The sequence below is a fragment of the Theropithecus gelada genome, chromosome 2 (genome assembly GCF_003255815.1).
Source record: "Theropithecus gelada isolate Dixy chromosome 2, Tgel_1.0, whole genome shotgun sequence".
In the NCBI taxonomy this organism is placed as follows: Eukaryota; Metazoa; Chordata; class Mammalia; order Primates; family Cercopithecidae; genus Theropithecus; species Theropithecus gelada.
The window spans coordinates 111018966-111038261 of record NC_037669.1 but is presented as its reverse complement, the minus strand read 5'-3'; the positions used below and the strand labels follow the sequence as shown (position 1 = coordinate 111038261).

At 44.3% G+C, this 19296-nt stretch overlaps 1 protein-coding gene and 1 pseudogene across 2 annotated transcripts in view; one reads left to right on the top strand and one right to left on the bottom strand.

The window, feature by feature from the left end:
• Positions 1-4210: 4210 nt before the first annotated feature.
• LOC112619368 lies at positions 4211-7930 on the bottom strand (annotated as a pseudogene).
• The window catches only part of USP13 (ubiquitin specific peptidase 13), a 135984-nt gene continuing 124388 nt past the window's right edge, over positions 7701-19296 (top strand). Inside the window, exon 1 of one of the 2 annotated variants that reach the window (XM_025377547.1) lies at positions 7701-8096. In XM_025377547.1, coding sequence (XP_025233332.1) covers positions 7929-8096 — 168 coding nt within the window. In that variant the 5' untranslated portion in view covers positions 7701-7928. Of the gene's footprint in view, positions 8097-8388; positions 8441-19296 lie in introns of those variants that run through there. The other variant, XM_025377548.1, reaches the window with a different exon arrangement.

The window sequence follows — 19296 nt, the reverse complement described above, 5'->3', positions numbered from 1 at the left end:
GCCCTCAATAAATATTCTCATGCCATATGATTTTTATGGCTACTCAGAATTCTCTCAAACAGAAAATCGCATACATTTCTTAACCAGTGCCTTAGTGTTCTACACTTAGTAACCAGTGCTTCTTGCACTGGTTATTACAGAAAATTTTATAGGTATGCCTCCATAGTGAGTCTCATCATATATGGCTTCATAGGATCCCTGCATGTTATTGGAAGACATCTGAGATCAAGAGTTATTGTGTGTATTAAAATAATTAAGATTTTGTTCTCTGTAGATTTTCTCAATTCCCCTTTTTGACATTAGTCATAGTAACTAATATTTACATCACATTTTAATGTAACCTCTGTCAGTTCTTGGAATAACATTTGTGCAACAATTAATTTTCCTAGAGGACACAATGCAGACTGCAAAACAATTTTATTACAATGTCACTGATGTGAGTCATTCATTTGGGAGATACTTATTGACTGCCTGAAATAAAACTGTCTAGGCTGGCAATATTCTACAAACACTGAGCTTCCATAATGTACAAGGCCATAGGCTGGCAATATTCTACAAACACTGAGGCAATATTCTACAAACACTGAGCTTCCATAACGTACAAGGATATAGGCCGGCAATATTCTACAAACACTGAGCGTCCATAATGTACAAGGATATAGGCCAGCAATATTCTACAAACAGTGAGCGTCCATAATGTACAAGGATATAGGCCGGCAATATTCTACAAACACTGAGGCAATATTCTACAAACACTGAGCTTCCATAATGTACAAGGATACTAAGAAATATAACTTCTTTTAAAGGATTTGCTTTCTACATACAGATGTAAGAAACAGAACCAAGACTAATTAAATAACAGTACAACAGAGGTCATAAGGCAGTTTCCAATGATGAATACAACAGGCAATGGGGGCTGTAATTGTTTTAAGATTGATCCCTATGGATGGGAACAGTTAGAAAAAGCCTCACGGAGAAAACACTAGATCTCTTTTTTTTTTTTTTTTGAGATGGAGTCTCACTCTGTTGCCCAGACTGGAGGGCAGTGGTGTGATCTTGGCTCACTGGAACTTCTGCCTCCTGGGTTGAAGCAATTCTCCTGCCTCAAACTCCTGAGTAGGTGGGATTATAGGCGCGCGCCACCATGTCCGGCTAATTTTTTGTATTTTTAGTAGAAACGGGGTTTCACCATGCTGGCCAGGCTGGTCTCAAACTCCTGACCTCATGATCTGCCCGCCTCAGCCTCTCAGAGTGCTGGGATTACAGGAGAGAGCCACCGTGCCTGGCCAGAAAACGCTAAATCTTAAAAGGATTGAAAAGATGGAAATAAAAGGGGAGAGCTTTCATAAAGGCTATGGAAGAGTAAGCTAAGCTCACAAGATGTGTAAGAGTGGGAGGTACAGTCTGAAAGACGCATCATTGCTGGGTGTAAGAGGCGCTTGAATGCCTCCGTCTATCTTTCAGTCTATCGTAGCCTGGGCTCCACCCTGGATGGTGAGAGGAGAGTTTGGAGCAGTAGAGTGACTTGGGGGCCTGACACCCTGATGTGGCAAAAGTCAGTTCATAGTCTTCATGTCTCCTAAAACCTCTGTAGTAAGACTTTGAATTTATGTTGGAAAATTGTTTACCCATTATCTTCTTTCCTCTTGCTCATTGACTGGGATTCACATACAGAAACTAGCCTCGTAGTAAAATAGTTATAAATTCATATGTAGGCTGGGCACAGTGGCTCACACCTGTAATTCCAGCAGTTTGTGAGACTAAGGTGAGAGGATCGCATGAGCCCAGGAGTTCAGAACCAGCCTGGACAACACAGCAAGACTCTGGTTCTAAAAAAAGAAAAAAATTAGCCTGGCACAGTGGTGTGTGCCTGTAGTCCCAGTTGCTGAGGAGGTCGAGACAGGAAGATCACTGGAACCTGGAAGCCCAGGAGTTTGAGGCTGCAGTGAGGTCTGATTGTGCCACTGTGATATATAGCCTGGGCAACAGAGTGAGATCCTATCTCTGAAAAAAAAAAATTCATATGTAGAATCTGCAAAATTAAGTTTAAATATTCCAGTAATTGAACCAGATGTTTTCCTAAAACGTCATGATTAAGACAGTGGTCACACTGCAGTGAAACTTCTTTTACTAACATTTTTGTCTTGATAACTTTTTTTTTATTTTGAGATGGAGTCTCGCTCCATCACCCAGGCTGGAGTGCAGTGGCACGATCATGGCTCACTGCAACCTCTGCCTCCCGGGTTCAAGCAATTCTTCTGTCTCAGTCTCCTGAGTAGCTGGCACTACACTACAAGCACCTGCCGCCATGCCTGGCTAATTTTTGTATTTTTAGTAGAGATGGGTTTTCACCTTGTTGATCAGGCTGGTCTTGAACTCCTGACCTCAGGTGATCCGCACATCTCAGCCTCCCAAAGTGCTGGATTACAGGCATGAGCCACTGCGCCCAAATAATAACTTTTTATATTACAAAACAAATGCGATATCATTGGAAACATTTTGAAAATAGAAACAAAATCTTATAACCTAATACATATTTAAATTTTCCAGTCTTGTCAAAATGGATATTTATTTTTACCCAGTTGCAATAATGTTATATAAGCATAGCAAGCATGTTAAGCAGCATTCTATAAATGCATTAAATCAATCATTTTCATAATTATCATTTTAAGTTTGTATAAGCATCTTTGAGTAGATGTGTCTACTTTAATAATTTCTCTATGTTTAGATGTTTTCTATTTTTTCCTGGTTTGAGTAGAACTTTCCATCTGGTGTGCCATTGGCATTCTGGTACACAGAGCTGGGATTCAGGTGTGGTGTCTCCTCAGTGCTCTGAGAGGCCATGGATGGGACCTACGGTGATCAGAGTCCTCATATTAGTAGGTTCTGGCTGCAAGATGCATCCTTGACTGATTGTTTCAGTGGGTTGTACAAATATCATTTTCAATGTGTGCCATTATATGAAAAAAGTTGGAATGCATTGCAACTTCAATTTCTATTACTATTACTAGTCACTGAACTTGTAGTGCTTTTACAATTGAGTTTTAATTAATTTTTTATAGTTTAATATATTTTAATAGCAAACTTATAGGAACGGCACAGAAGACAGACAACATTAAAAACTTGGGCTGGTTGTGGTGGCTCATGACTGTAATCCTAGCACTTTGGGAGGCCGAGATGGGTGGATCACAAAGTCAGGAGTTCAAGACAAGCTTGGCCAAGATGGTGAAACCCTGTCTCTACTAAAAATACAAAAATTAGCCGGACATGGTGGCAGGCGCCTATAATCCCAGCTACTCAGTAGGCTGAGGCAGAAAATTGCTTGAACTCGGGAGGCGGAGGTTGCAGTGAGCCGAGATCACACCACTGCCCTCCAGCAAGAGTGACAGAGTGAGACTCTGTCTCAAAAACAAAAGCAAACAAACAAACAGAAAACAACCAAAAAATGTACTTTCATGTAGGACAACTCAGAAAGTATAGTGAATGAACGGAATCTACTGTATGATAAAAATGCTACAAACACCATTTAGTTGCTGTCAATAAGAAATTTATTTGTTTTAAAAAAATCCAAATGCAGGCATTATCAGAAAAATTTAACAGGTTTATTAAAATTATTATAAAGTTGCACTGCTGAAACTTGTTCACTGAAACATTTTGACTCGCATTAATGCTTTATGTCCCCGCATTTATATTAAAAATTCACACACAAATGAAAATGGAAAAACTGCCAATACCTGATTTCTGTCCCCTTTTCCACTCGCAATCATATGTACTTAGGTACCTTTTAACCCCATGGAAAAAAAAATCTTGTGTTCAGAACTACCAATAATAGGAGGAAGAGAATTTTTTTGTGTGTTTGTTTGTTTTTTTTTCAGAATAAAGTGTTTCCCATCATAGTGGATTCTTTTTTTTTTTTTTTTTTTTTCTGAGACAGGGTTTCGCTCTTCTTGCCCAGGCTGGAGTGCAATCTCGGCTCACTGCAACCTCTGCCTCCCGGGTTCAAGCGATTCTCCTGCCTCAACCTCCTGAGTAGCTGGGACTACAGGCATGCGCCACCACACCGGGCTAATTTTCTATTTTAGTAGAGACGGGGTTTCTCCATGTTGGTCAGGCTGGTCTTGAACTCCCGACCTCAGGTGATCCGCCCGCCTCGGCCTCCCAAAGTGTTAGGATTACAGGCGTGAGCCACCGTGCTCAGCATAGTGGATTCTTAAGCACATTTTCCACGTACGTGGTGTGTTAGCTGGATGTCTTTTGGCACAATTGTTACATGTTCGGCACGGATAGCACACAGGTTGGTGTCTTCAAAAAGGCCAACCAGATAGGCCTCACTTGCCTCCTGCAAAGCACCAACAGCTGCACTCTGGAAGTGCATATCTGTTTTAAAGTCCTGAGCAATTTCTCGCACCAGACACTGGAAGGAAAGTTTGCGAATCAGAAGTTCAGAGGACTTCTGATAACGTCTAATTTCACCGAGTGCCACAGTGCCACAGTACCAGTACCAGGTCTGTAATGACGAGGTTTCTTCACTTGTCCAGTAGAGGGCGCACGCTTGTGGCGTTTGTAGCTAGTTGCTTCCTGGGTTTTTTTTTTTTTTTTGGATATGGAGTCTCACTCTGTCGCCCAGGCTGGAGTGCAGTGGCGCGATCGTGGCTCACTGCAACCTCCGCCCCCCAGGTTCAAGCTATTCTCCTGCCTCAGCCTCCCCAGTAGCTGGGATTACAGGCGCCTGCCACCGCGCCCGGCTATTTTTTTTTGTATTTTTACTAGGGACGAGGTTTCACTATCTTGACCAGGCTGGTCTTGAACTCCTGACCTCGTGATCCACCCGCCTCTGCCTCCCAGAGTGCTGGGATTGCTTCCTGGGTTCTTTACCACCAATTGATTTTTGGGCAGTCAGCTTTGTACCAGCCCTGGTATAGAGACCTCCTTACTTAGACCCCTTCTTCTGCTGGAGCGTGGCGAGTTATAGGCAGCGCTCGTGTTGGAGAGCGACCGCTGAGTTTTAATTAATTTTTAAAGCAATACTTGAGGCTGGGCGTGGTGGCTCACGCCTGTAATCCCAGCACTCTGAGAGGCCGAGGTGGGTGGATCACCTGAGGTCAGGAGTTCAAGACCAGACTGGCCAACGTGATGAAACCCTGTCTCTAACAAATAAATAAAAAATAAAAAATTAGCTGGGTGTGGTGGCGTGCATCTGTGGTCCCAGTTACTTGGAAGGTTGAGGCGGGAGAATCGCGTCAACCCAGAAGGCGGAGGTTGCAGTGAGCTGAGATCGCGCCCTTGCAGTCCAGCCTGGGCGACAGAGGGAGACTCCATCTCAAAAAAGAAAGGGGGGGTGGGGGGGAAAGCAATGCTTGCACATAATACAAATGGAATCATACAGAAAGCTAAAAAGTGGTAGTGTAGTAATCTGTTTTCACGCTGCTGACAAAGGCATAGCTGAGACCCGGCAATTTACAAAAGAAAGTTTTATTTGGACTTACAGTTCCAAGTGGCTGGGGAGACTTCACAATCATGGTGGAAGGTGAAAGGGAGGTCTCACACAGAGGCAGACAACAGGAGAGAGCTCGTGCAGGAAGACTCCTGTTTGTAAAACCATGAGCTCTTGTGAGGCTTATTCATTATCACAAGAACAGCAAGGGAAAGACCTGCCCCCATGATTCAATTACCTCCTACTGGGTCTCTCCCACAACACATGGGAATTCAAGATGAGATTTGGGTGGGGACACAGCCTAACCATATCAGTTGGTAAGTTCTCCTTTAACCTCAGGCTTTGTGTTCTTCTCCACAGATCCTTACTGTCACCAGTTTCTTGTGTATTGCTCTAGAAACATCCTAAAGCCAAACAAGTGGGCATGCATACACATATGTATATCTTAAAGGGCTACATTAAAAATATTTCCCACAGGTACAACCAACTGGAAGGAAGGCCCATGGTACATACGACGTGCCAAAGTGCCCACTGCATATTATCAGCCTTGCTTTTATACACTAGTTTGCTTAAATTGCTTTTTTTCATCTAGTAATAATCTGGAGATTGTTCCACATCAGCACATGTAGAGCAACTTCATTCTTTTCAATGGTACTGTATTATAACCACTTTCTACAGAAGGATCTTTAGGTTTTCCCCAGACGTTTGTTACCCGAAACAGTGCTCTAACAAATATCTTTACATAGCCTGAATTTATCTGTTGCATAAATGTCTAGACAAGGAAATGCTGGGGAAAACAGTATGCACATATAAAGTTATGACTGGTATTATTACATTTCCTTCCAAAGAGGTTTATCGTTTTTATCCCCACCAACAATGTGCATGAGGGTCTATTTCCCAAACCCATGCTAACTCAATATATCTTTATCAGCCCAACGGATGAAAAACAGTGTCTCACTGATTTAATTTGCATTTAATCTAAGATTAAATTTTTAAGTTTTGTAAAACCAAGTCTATCTCTGTAATTGGAGAAAACATCATCCATGAACCTGAAAGGTAATAAGCTGATGAGACTAAATTCAAAGCAAAAGCTCGCTGAGAGTATCTGCCCCAATGATGAAGATGACAATAGTGTCTGATTTTTTGCTCAGTGCCACCTCCTCCGTTTCCAACAGATAGCATTTGAGAGTGATGAGTTATAAGAAAGTGTGGTGCGCTCGAGGCTTGCTTGAGGGTATGGAAATCTCGAGATAGGTCTGGAGAACCAGGGAGAGTTAACAGATAAATAATGTAAGAAAAAAAAAAAAAAAAAAAGAACTTAAGGACTGTGTGATCTGGGAGAAGTTTACAAAAATTAGCGTTTTGGTTCACTATTTCTCGCTCTCTCGGCGTTTCATTAACTGGATACCCTGCTATGAATATATATATTGGGTGTAGTTAAGAGAACCTCTATGTCACTGAAACCGTCATATGAGTTTTTGGGAGAAAATGAGAGTACGCTGGGAGACATGCTCTGCTTGCAAATGATCAACACCCCAGCCCAACCCCATTCATCATTGATTTTGAGGAACTGATGAGTAAGACAGGAATATGTATGTTTGCCTACAAAATCCTCAAATCAGGCCACTGAATGTTCGACATGGGAACTTTGAATCACATAGAAGATACTCCAAAGGCCGAGAAAAATAGAAAGCCTCCCGACGCCCTGAAAAAATCTTGACCATCCCTGACTTCCTCCAATATGTAAGAAAACCTATATTATTATTACACACACGCGCACACACCCTCTATCCTCACTCGATCTTGTTCTATTTTTGAGCTTTGGATGTTAAAGTAAGGAACGAAGCTTAGTGGGGAAACACCGAAGTGCATGGCGCAAATTTAGATTTAAGCCTCACGTTAGATTCCAGATTTGCACATCGAGTCCTGCCCCTACCCAATCCGGGGACGTCACCGCTCTAGTCTTCGGCTGTTTTAAAAGCAAGCGGTTTTTAAAACCCCCAATCCTGCTCTTTGTGTTTGCCTCCTCGGAGTTGCCCCTCTGCAAGCCAACAGTTCGGGATAGAAAACACCTACGTGGTGTTTTCCCGGGGCTCTCCCGCGCCGCGGTCGGCCGCCAGCCCGCTCGGACTCCCGCGCAGACGCCTCAGGGGCTCGCCCTCCGCCCCCTGCCGCCGAGCCCGGCCCGCTCGCAGGGCCCCTCTCCAGCTCCCCCTCCCCGGCGCGCTGCGGCTGGCGCTCCCCAGCCCCGCCTGACGCTGCAGCTGGGCCGGAGACTCGCCATTGGATTAAAAATAGCAGCGTCGCCCGCCCGCCCCGAGCCCCCGGTGCCCGCTCCCGCCCCGCGGCCCGCTCTCCCCGCCCGCCCCAGCTCGCCCGGCTGCGGTCGCCCGCGCAGCCCGCCCGTCCGCCCGCTCGCTGGCGCCACCGCCGCCGGCGGACAGCGCGCTCCGGCTCCGGCTCGGCTCGCTCGGCTCCGGTGCGTGCCGAGGCCATGCAGCGCCGGGGCGCCCTGTTCGGCATGCCGGGCGGCAGCGGAGGCCGGAAGATGGCTGCAGGAGACATCGGCGAGCTGCTGGTGCCCCACATGCCCACGATCCGCGTGCCCAGGTCCGGCGACAGGGTCTACAAGAACGAGTGCGCCTTCTCCTACGACTCCCCCGTAAGTGAGGCGCCTCGGGGGAGGGTCGCGGGGCCGGCGGCCTGCGGCACGTGAAGCCGGGGGAGAAGATGCGCAGTGGCGGCCGGGGACCTCTTCTCTTTCTCTGGGCGGCAGAATTGGCTCAGGAGCACTGCAGTTCGGCAGACAGTGAGCGCCCCAGGGCTGCTGCAGCCGAGGACTGGTGGCTTTGCTCCTCCAGCCTCCCCAGGCTGGAAGGGCCCAATTCCCAGCAGCTTGCACACAGCCCCGCCGCCGTTTAAAGATAGATGAGGTCCAAGAGTTCCCTGTTCCGAACTGCACGTTGCAGATCGTTTGCGTCCTCCCCGGGGCAGAGCGCAGGGCGGGTAGGTGGACGGGATGATTCCCTCACACCCCCGGACACACAGCCCTTCTTTTTCTGGGACCACTTGCTTTGCTCAGGGATCCCCACTCCTGGACAATTCTGATTTGCTCTCTGAGCTTTTCTTGCACCACTTCCCATTTCACCCTACTCCTTTTCTTGCCTTTAGAATGTCAGGGCCGGGCGCGGTGGCTCACGTCTGTAATACCAGCACTTTAAGAGGCGGAGGCGGGCGGATCGCCTGAGGTCAGGAGTTCGAGACCAGCCTGGCTAATATGGCGAAACCCCGTCTTTACTTAAAAAACCCCCAAAATTAGCCGGGTGTGGTGGCGGGCGCCTGTAGTCCCAGCTACTCGGGAGGCTGAGGCTTGAGAATCGCTTGAACCGGGAAGGAGGAGGCTGTAGTGAGCCGAGATCGCGCCACTGTCCTCCAGCCTGGGCGACAGAGCGAGACTCCGTCTCAAAAAAAAAAAAAAAAAAAAAAAAGAAAAAGAAAAAAAAGGCAGACGAAACCTTCCGGTGCCTCCACTCGGGCAGCAGAAATAGGGGATCTACTGGATTGTGATGGTTTTCTTAAGCCTTCCCCCCTTACCCTTCTAAATGAGTCACTTGGACTGACATGCTCAAGTATAAATTGTTAAAAGTTCAATCCCGAGTCGTGACCTCGGAGAATGGAGGAGGAAGCTGAGAGGGATCGCCGCCTTCTACCCGGGGCGGTTGGTGGTGGTTTTCACCTGGTTCTATGTGAATGTGTGAGAAGCAGCAGGAGGGTGAATGTCCCTTTCAAAAGTCAAAATAGGCTTCTAAGTGACTCAGCTGTCTGGCGTTTATCATGTCTTTTTGAGGACCAAGTTATTTTTATCCACCCACTTTAGATCTCATATGTCACCCGGCAGATCTCAATGCATTGGAAGGCGCATGGATTGGATGGACCCAGGCAGGTCTCGCAATTGTCCAATACCTTTGATTCATAGTATGTGGAGTATTGTCAGAGGGGAAAAGTAAAGTCCAAATGAGCGGCAACATTTCCAAAGTTTCCTTTATTATCTGTGGGTTGATTTTGGCTGGCTGCAAAGCATTTTTGCTCGATACACATTGGAGTATCAGAGTTAGTATCCTCTCTGTGACATTAGTTTTTTAATTTATGGTAATTACATATCATTTGAGGGATAAAACCTAACTTATTTTTTGACTGCTTACTTTTTTTTCTTTCGAAAAGATTCACAGAGTGGAATGTGACAATCGGCAGTCCTTTCTTAGTATGTTATCCATAAATTATTTGAAAATGCCATTTTCAGATTGTATGGCCAGTGTTGGGCAGTTCCTAAAGTTGGAGAGGGATGATAGTGGTAACTAACCTAAGCAATTGACAGACTGTTACCTCCACGAAGAAGAAAGTGTTAAGTCTTTTAGGATAGCATGACATGGAAAGTGGGTCAAATGACTTTCCCCATGTTTGATTTGGGCTCTTCTTCAAATTTTGCTTACAAACTTTGCTCTTGGAAGTTTTTGCTGCATAATGTAGTGGATAGCAGGTGTGGAAAAAAAGGCTGATTGTTTTAATTCACTTCCACAAATAGTTATTGGGAGCTTACTGTGTGTGTTTCTAGAATGTTACTATTCTAGAAACATGTCGTCCAGTGTAGACTGATGATTTCAGTCACATCATAGCAGTTCCTTGCGGGAGACTGGGATTAATTTACAAGGCTGATGAATCAGTATATTTCATTATCTATGTTTCAGGGGAGGAAGGGAAGGAAGGTTTGATAATATTTATCTTAAAGCACAGTGCTTGATAATGAGAAGTTTTTTTTTTTTTTTTTGAGATGGATTTTTGCTCTTGTTGCCAGGCTGAAGTGCAATGGCATGATCTCAGCTCACTGCAACCTCCGCCTCCTGGAGTCAAGCGATTCTCCTGCCTCAGCCTCCCAAGTAGTTGGGATTACAGGCGTGTGCCACCATACCAGGCTAGTTTTGTATTTTTAATAGAGACAGGGTTTCGCCATGTTGGTTAGGCTGGTCTCGAACTTCTTACCTCAAGTGATCCACTCACTTTGGCCTCCCAAAGTACTGGGATTACAGGCATGAGCCACTGCAACCAGCCAGTATTTTGTTATGGTATGTAACACTACACTGTGAGTCCAATAAGGGTTTCTTTAGCACCTACTATGTGCCATCTCATACATGCATGACTGTAAGGACCGTAGAGAGCAAAATCCATTAGTGCTAAACACACCAGAAACTTTAATCCACAAGCGCCATGGGATGTCTTAGGGAAAAGGCCAAAACCAGCTGAGTGGAAAAAAAAATCATCCCTGCATTGGTTACTTTTGAAAAAGGTTATGTACAAAGATGGCTAGAAAATAAGGGAGATCAATATTCCAGGCCAGGGAAATTATGTGTGCAAAGGAGATATAAAGTGTGAATATTTCCCACTAATTTGCCTGTAATGTATTTGGAATAAAAAGATACATTTGGCAAGCAGCAAGAAGTGAGGTAGAACCAAGTAGAGAGTAGACGATGGGGGCCTTGAATCTGGAAAACATTTGGTCTTGATTTTATATGGTCAGTTACGGAAAGCTATTCTTGGTCATGTGATTTAAAGTGATGTTGGAGAAAGACTGTGAATCAACAAATCTTTGTGATGTACCTTACCCTGTCTGAGGCACTGTCTGTAGACCTTTGCCATTCTTCACCTTTGTGGGATATGAGTAGTGTATTAGTATCTCTATTCTCCTCTTCCTACCTCCTAGGGCTTAACACATAGCAGCTGCTCAATAACAGCTATTTTGGGATGAGCGAGAATTTGTTTTTCACCTACATCTTTGATTTCATCCTGGGCCCACCCTCCCACCTTGACGTGTAGGTTCACCTCTCCATGGTTTGGTTCATTGTGCAAGGTCTGTAATGTACCTTCCCAGTGGAGCTTCTTTACAAGACTGAATTCAAGTGGTTCTGGCTCTATGAATCATTTCCATATTGCCTCCCACTAGACCCCGTAAGCACTCCTGTCTAACCCCCAGCGACATGTTCACGTGCTTGTCTCTGCCTTTGAGTGTGACCTTCCTGGAGAGTGGGGACTTTGTGTTATTCCCAGCAGCTGGTCTAGCATCTGGTATATATACCACGAACTCAGTGAATGCTTTGGAAATGTATGAATTCCATGGAGTTACAGGCTCTGCACATGGTGAGGGTAAAACATATGGGAAATGTTGAGAAAGGAATCAGGGGGATTATCACATAGAATGTGATGACTTCATTGTGGGGGGCAATGTGAAGGAGAGAGCCCAGACTGGCAGTGTTTGAATCCTATCTCTGTCACCCAGTGTGTAACTTCTCTGAGCCCCAGTTTCTCCATCTGTAAAATGGAGACAATAACAACCTATCTCAAAAGGTTGTTTTGTGGATTAAATAAATTAATACATAAAGTGTGTCTGACCAATTAGTGATCACATTCACATTTGCTTTAAAAAAGGAGGAAAGGCCAGGTGAGGTGGCTCACACCTGTAATCCCAGCACTTTGGGAGGCCAAGGCAGGTGGATCACTTGAGGTCAGGAGTTCGAGACCAGCCTGGCCAACGTGGTAAAACCCCGTCTGTCCTAAAAACACAAAAATTAGCTGGGCATGGTGGTGCACACCTGTAATCCCAGCTACTGGGGAGTAGGGGTTGGGGGGGTGCTGAGTCAGGAGAATTGCTTGAACTCCAGAGGTGGAGGTTGCAGTGAGCCGAGACTGCGCCACTGCACTCCAGCCTGGGCAACAGAGCGAGACTCCGTCTCAAAAAAAATAAAAAAAAAATAAAAAAATAAAAAAGGAGGAAAGAGAGAAGAATAGAAGGAAGTAAAAAGAAAGCAAAATAGTCAGTCATGACTGGGTGTGGTGGCTCATGCCTGTAATCCTAGCACTTTGGGAGGCCGAGGCAGACAGATCACGACATCAAGAGATCAAGACCATCCTGGCCAACGTGGTGAAACTCCATCTCTACTAAAAAAAAATACAAAAATTCTAAAATTATCTATTAGAACTCTGTCTAAAAAAAAAAAAAAAAAAAAAAAGAGAGAGAGAAAGAAAAAGAGTTAATCACAAATTGTAAGCCCAAGAGTCTGGTTGTCAGGGGTTATGTAGGAAGTTTTGTGTGCTTAAGTGGAGGAGGGATGTCTTGGTTCACACTTCTGCTTGTAAGCCTCCCTGGACCAGCATGGAAATCTCCTCTCATCTCTTTGGTTGTTGACCTGCTCATTTATCTGGATGTACTTTGGTCCTGTGTCTCTTCAGTTTCCAGGTGGTCAATTCCAGTGAGGCGAGTCTCTGGCTTGTCCATGTGTAAGACTCATTTCCTTTTCTTTCTCAGCCTCCCAAGTGGCTGGGATTACAGATGCCCGCGATCGCGCCTGGCTACTTTTTTTGTATTTTTAGTAGAGACGGGATTTCACTATGTTGGCCAGGCTGGTCTTGAACTCCTGACCTCGTGATCCACCCACCTTGGCCTCCCAAAGTGCTGGGATTATAGGTGGGAGCCACCGCACCAGGCCAACTCATTTCCTTTTCTAAGACCACCTTCCTCTTGTGATCATTTTTCTGGGCTCTCTCTCAACCTTCACCTTCTGCTTCAGACTTCATCCTTTCCTTTGAATGCCTGCATTACGTAGTCTGTGTCATGCAGCACAACGGCTCTAGTCTGTCCTCATGGTTTGCTCTCTTGTGCTAATTTTGCCCCCCTGCCCACTTGCATTGTAAGTGGAGCTGTTTATGCCTTCTCTTAGCTTGGGTCAACTGAAAATGGGGAGGCTTAGACAAGGCAGTTTATTTTGGAAAGTTATCCCAGGGAACAGAAGTGGAATTATGAGCAAGAGAATAGTGACAAAGAGAAAGAAAGAAAGTCATTCCGAGAATGAGTATGGAACTGGCTTCCACAGTGGGCAGCTAGAGCTAAACGTCACTGAGGACTCCCTGGGTAACTGCAGAGTGTGCCTCAGAATTGTCCACTTGAGATGGAGCAGAGGGGAGTACAGTATTTATCTACTGACTCCCATCCCCCACTGGTCAAGGTTTGTTCTAGGGGTGGAGAAGCCCTCACTCTTCCAAGTCTGTATTTGTAGGCACTGAGTCTGCAAATGGGAAGTATTTTGACAGGCTGAGTAGGACCAGCAGCAGCTGAGAAGCAAGAGGTCCTCAGTGCAGCTGAGGCTATGACTGTTGGGCCGCACCTGCATGACAATCAGCTGCCCACAGTGGCTGAACCAAAAAGGTGACTGGAGGGGATATGAGACTCAGCATAAATGGTTGCCCCTTACCCCCACCTCTTCTTCCCTTCTCGCATCAGGACTGGTTTGTAAGAAGGAACTTTTTTTCCCATTTTTGGAAGTTCTGAGATGGCTCAGTAATATTGAGATGTCACTGTTGGTTCTTTGTCTTCCTGGGAGTCTTTGGAAAACTCTGATGACAGGGACCTGGTGGGAGTGGCTGATTTAGATATCCACCAGGAAAGACTTTGAGATCTCCATCTACTTGTGGGAACACTTCATGTTAGGGGCTCAGTGAATCTTTCTGTCTTTCTGTCCTTTCTTCCACAAGTATTTATTGATGTGCCTGGTATTCTTTCAGGCATTGCCAGTAATAATAATGACATCTCACATGTATATAGAGCAGTTTTCAAAGTGTGCTCCCTGAACCAGCAGCACTAGCATGTCTTGGGAACTGCTAATTCTTGGGTCCCACCCCAGACCTTCTGAAACAGAATATCTGGGGGTGGGGGTGTAGCAGTCTGTGTGTTAATAAGCAATTTGGGTGATTCTGAAACATGCCAAAGTTTGAGACCTAGTGATAGGGCACTTACTAGGTGCCATGCATCATTCCAAGCCTTCTCATTATTGCATATATTATTATACGTATATGAACTCATTATTTAATCATCATAACAAACCTATGTTTTATACTGTTACCATTTTGCAGATGAGGAAACTCAAGTACAAAGATCACACAGAGAGCAAGTGGTAGAGCTGGGATATGAATCCGGATTGTCTGACTCTAGAATCTGTTTAAAACCATTTTGGCTAGGTGTGGTGGCTCACACCTATAATCCCAGCACTTTGGGAGGTGGAGGCGGGCGGATCACCTGAGGTCAGGAGTTTGAGACTAGCCTTGCCAACATGGCAAAACGCCGTCTCTTCTAAAAATACAAAAATTAGCCAGGCGTGGTGGTGGGTGCGTGTAGTCCTAGCTACTCGGGAGGCTGAAACAGGGAGAATCACTTAATCTGGGGGGCAGAGGTTGCAGTGAGCCAAGATCCTGCCATTCCACTCCAGCCTGGGCGACAGAGTGAGACTGTCTCAAAAGACAAACAAACAAAACATTTTAACTTGTTTTAATTGTACAATTCAGTGGCATTACATTACATTTGCATTGAAACATTTTAACTTGTTTTAATTGTACAATTAGTGGCATTAAATTACATTCGCATTGCTGTGTAACTATCACTATGCATTGTTGTGTAAATATCACTACTGTCAATCTCCAGTTTTTCATCTTTCCAAACTGAAACTCTGTATTTATTTGACAATAAACCCTCATTTCTCCCTTCTAGCCCCTTGTAATGTCCATTCAACTTTCTGTCCCTGTGAATTTGCTTATTCTAGGCACTTTATACAAGTGGAATTACACAGTATTTGTCCTTTTGTGTCTGGCTTATTTCATTTAGCATAATGTTATCAAGGTTCAGTGTTGTAGCACGTATCCGAATTTCCTTCCTTCTTAAGGCTGAATAATATTCCATCATATATATGTACATGTATTACATTTTATTTGTCCATTCACCTGTTAATGGACATCGGGTTGTTTCTACCTTTTGACTGTTGTGAATAAAGCTGCTTCAATTGTTGGTGTACAAGTATTTGTTTGAGTCCCTGTAGATTCTCTGCATTTTACCATTGTACTATGCACGTTGCCTTGCAGGCAAGGAGACTTCCCATCATAATGCTTACTTGCAGGGAGAAAAAAAAGTTAATTTAGGATCTCTGTGGAAAACTCTTCCTCCTAATGGATAAACTGATACCAGGCAGTAAAGCAAAATTTAGGAGCAGACAGACTTTTTTTCCACTTTGAAGATACAAACTTAAAGTAGATCTTATTAGTTTCACATGTCAAAAGTTTCCTTCCAAAAGCAACTAGCTGAAAAGTTGTTCTCAAGCAGTGATTCTCAAGCTTTCTGACCTCTTGATATGCTTAAACATTTTTGAGAACCACAAAAAGCTTTTGTGTGATGTCTGCTGCTATTTACCATACTAGAAATTAAAACTGAGAAAAATTTAAAACAATTTGAACAATTACATTCTATTAGCTTTCGAAATGATGTCATTGCATGTCATGTAGCCTTGAGAAAATGCCACTGTATGCTGTGAGAGAATGAGAGAGAGAAAGGCAAGTAACTTCATGTTATGATAATAGTTTTGACCTCCCAAATTACTTAAAGACTCTGGGGTGTCACAGGGTTACCAGGCCTTACTTTGGAAACCAAAGTTCTAGAGTTTAGGTAAGAAGATATAACCACTTATTCTAGTCACATACCTCACCTGAAATGTAGCTTTTATGGGTTCACATTAAATTATTGTCTTAATTTTAGCTCAAGCATAGATGTCATATTTTGCATGCACATTCTTTTTGAAGCAAATTAAAATTTAGAGAATTTGATCGACACTTTTTGAAAAAATCAGAGCTACTTGAGCTGGGAATTGACTATTTCATAGATAGGAATTTTTTTTTTATTCTCTGAACTGTGAGTTTCATTGTAGGGTGACCTGGCTGGGCTGTTTATTTGGGGAAGCTTAAATGTTAGTGTCTTAATTTTTTTTTTTCCTTTGGCTACCAGTTAGGAGACTATTCTGATCTCTTGTCTGGAACATATAGGCCTGTCTGCCAATATTCAGGGAACTGAGTGGGAGCAGAGGGTGAAGGTGGTCCCCCCATCTGGGTATTGGATACCAGCTGGATAGTGCCTGTAGGTTCTCAGCTGTGTCTGTGCTTTGCTAAGCTTCTCCCATCATTGCAGGGGCTGGCTCCTGGACATTGCATTTCCCAGAGTCTCTTGGTGGTAAGATTCTGATATTGATTTTTCCAGTAAGAGATCTAGAAGGCAAAAAAGAAGGAGAAGCCAGCCACTTTCCTATTGCAACTGTGGCACCTGGTCGATCTGAGGTTTTCCTAGCAGCATCTGAGTGTCCTTCTGGGACACAGTTAGCTCAGTGGTGGGGGATCTGACGTCATCTGTGCAGTTTCTTGTGACGCTTGCACATCCTGATTTCCTGAACATAGGCAGTGATTTCTCTGACTATGGCTCTCACTGCCCTTCCCATGATTTTTTAAGCTTTTAATTTCCTGTATCAAATCTCTTCCTGCCTGTAATACCTAGAATAGCATCTATTTTCTGACCAAATCTGGACTGATACGCATACATTCTTAGTCCCCATGGTCTTGATGGTGCCCCTATTCTTAACTAAGCCCATTCTTCCCCAGCGCCGAAACCTTTGTTTTCATCTGCTTTAGAGAATCGTTCTCCAGTTCTTTGCCAGGAAAGGGAGGAACGTCTGGGTGTGGAGGTGAGATTTGGGGCTCTGATGGCTACATAGAAACTCTTTTTCTTTATTTTAGCGCCTACTTCACCCCATCATCCAGAGTTATCTTGAACTGCCAGTTCTGGAGTCTTTTGGGCATTCTGGGGTGAAGATCAGGTTGGATCTTGGCTTTCCCTGCTGCTGGCCTAGGATTCAGCTCTGTCGCCATCTTAGTCTTTTAGCATTCATTTAGTCCAGCTTTCCAGACTTTAGTGCTATAGCTTATGTCTTTAAAAAATCCCTTTGCTGTCCTTTGATTGGGGTTTCAGAAAGGAGTGAAATAGATGTCTTTGTGTCATTTGCCCTGTGTACCCTAAAATCCTGCTTTTCTAAAATCATAATCAAGAAGTCACTTGCTGTCCCTTTTGGACAGTAGTTCATTACCTTTAAAGTTGCACCATTTTTAGAGCTTTGGAATGTGAGAGATAATGCTGATCCTGCCAGGAAGACGTTTTGGAAAAGTTCACGTTCTCTGCTCATTTTGAATCTGGACATCTGTGCAACTCTGAATTCTCTTTTTCCTCCCCTGCATTCCTCTTCCTATGGACTGGAGCTCAGTTAAAGGAGCGGCCATCCATTTCAGCGCCCCAGATTGAGAGATGTATGGTATCATCCATTCTACCTCCCTCTCGCTCTTTTTATTTCTTAAATTGTGATAAAATAAATACATATAACATAAACTTTACCATGTTAACCATTTTAAAATGTACAGTTCAGTGGCATTGAAGTACATTCACACTGTTTTGCAATTATCACCACTGTCTGTCTTCAGAATTCTTTTCATCTTGCAAAATAGAAACTGTACCCATTAAACAATGACTCCCTGTTCTCCCCTTTTCTCAGCCTCTGACAGCCACCATTCTACTTTTTGTCTCTCAGATTTGACCACTCTAGGTACTTTATGCAAGTGGAATCATGCAATATTTGTCCTTTTTGACTGACTCATTTCACTTGGCATAATGTCCTCAAGGTTAATCCATGTTGTTGTGTCAGTTTTCTTTCAGGATAATATCCCATTGTGTGTATACACCGCATCTTGTTTATCCAGTCATCTGTCAGGGACACCGTGTTGCTTCCACCTTTTGGCTCCTGTGAATCGTGCTGCTATGAACATGGCTATCTCACTGTCTCTTTTAGCATCACATCCCATTAATCACCAAATTCTGGTATATCCTCCTCTTACCCTTGCATTGCTAAGGCTCAGGCCCTCATCCTTTATTGCCTGGACTGTTGCAGAAGCTTCCTAACAACCACCTTGCTTTCCCTTCCAGTCTGTCACACTGCACTCTCAGATATTTTTAAAAATAGAGGTCTGATCATGTCATTTTCCTGCCTTGAAATCCTCAATGGTGCCATTCAGACTTTTCTAACATGGCACATCACCTCAGTTTATCCAAAGCTGTTGATCCAGCTTTCCTGACCTCTGCTTACTTTCTTTCTGTCCCAAAGGACTTTCTATTCTCTAGGTGCTCCGTGCTCTTGCCCCTCCATGTGCTTGCTCATGCTCTTGCATTGACCTGGAATGCATTCTCTCACCCTTCAGCCCCCTGGAAAAGCCCTGTTGGTCCTTTAAAGCCAGCTCAGGTGTTCTCTGTGAGGACTCCTCCCATCCTCATAAGCTGAGTTAGATATCTGTTTTCCTTTGCTTTCACTTTCTACATCTTTGTCATGGGTGGGATACAGATTGTGGGGATGTGGAATAGCTGAGGTCTTGGAGAATTAAAAGGAAAAGAGTAGAGAACTAAAAACCACACAATTTGTGAACCTGTGCCATTAAGCCTGTATCTTTTCTGATTTTCTGTTTTTTTTTTTTTTTTTTTAAATGGAGTCTCGCTCTGTTGCCCAGGCTGGAGTGCAGTGGCATGATCTTGGCTCGCTGCAACCTCCGCCTCCCGGGTTCAAGCTGGGATTACAGGCGTGTGCCACCATGCCCAGCTATTTTTTTTGTATTTTTACTAGGGACAGTGTTTCACCATGTTGGTCAGGTTGGTCTGGAACTCCTGACCTCAAATGATCCGCCCGCCTCAGCCTCCCAAAGTGCTGGGATTACAAGCATGAGCCACCGCACCCAGCTGCCAGTATGGTATTTTCATGTTATCTTATTATCTGAAACATCATAGGTTTGACCCTTGAAAAGCCAGGGAAAAGTGTCTTGGGTACTTGCTGAGTGTTACTTGTGTTGTGGTTCTAGGGTGCTTGGTAAAAGATCCCACATTGGGCCCCTCAGGGAGATGACAAAAGGACTGGGATCTA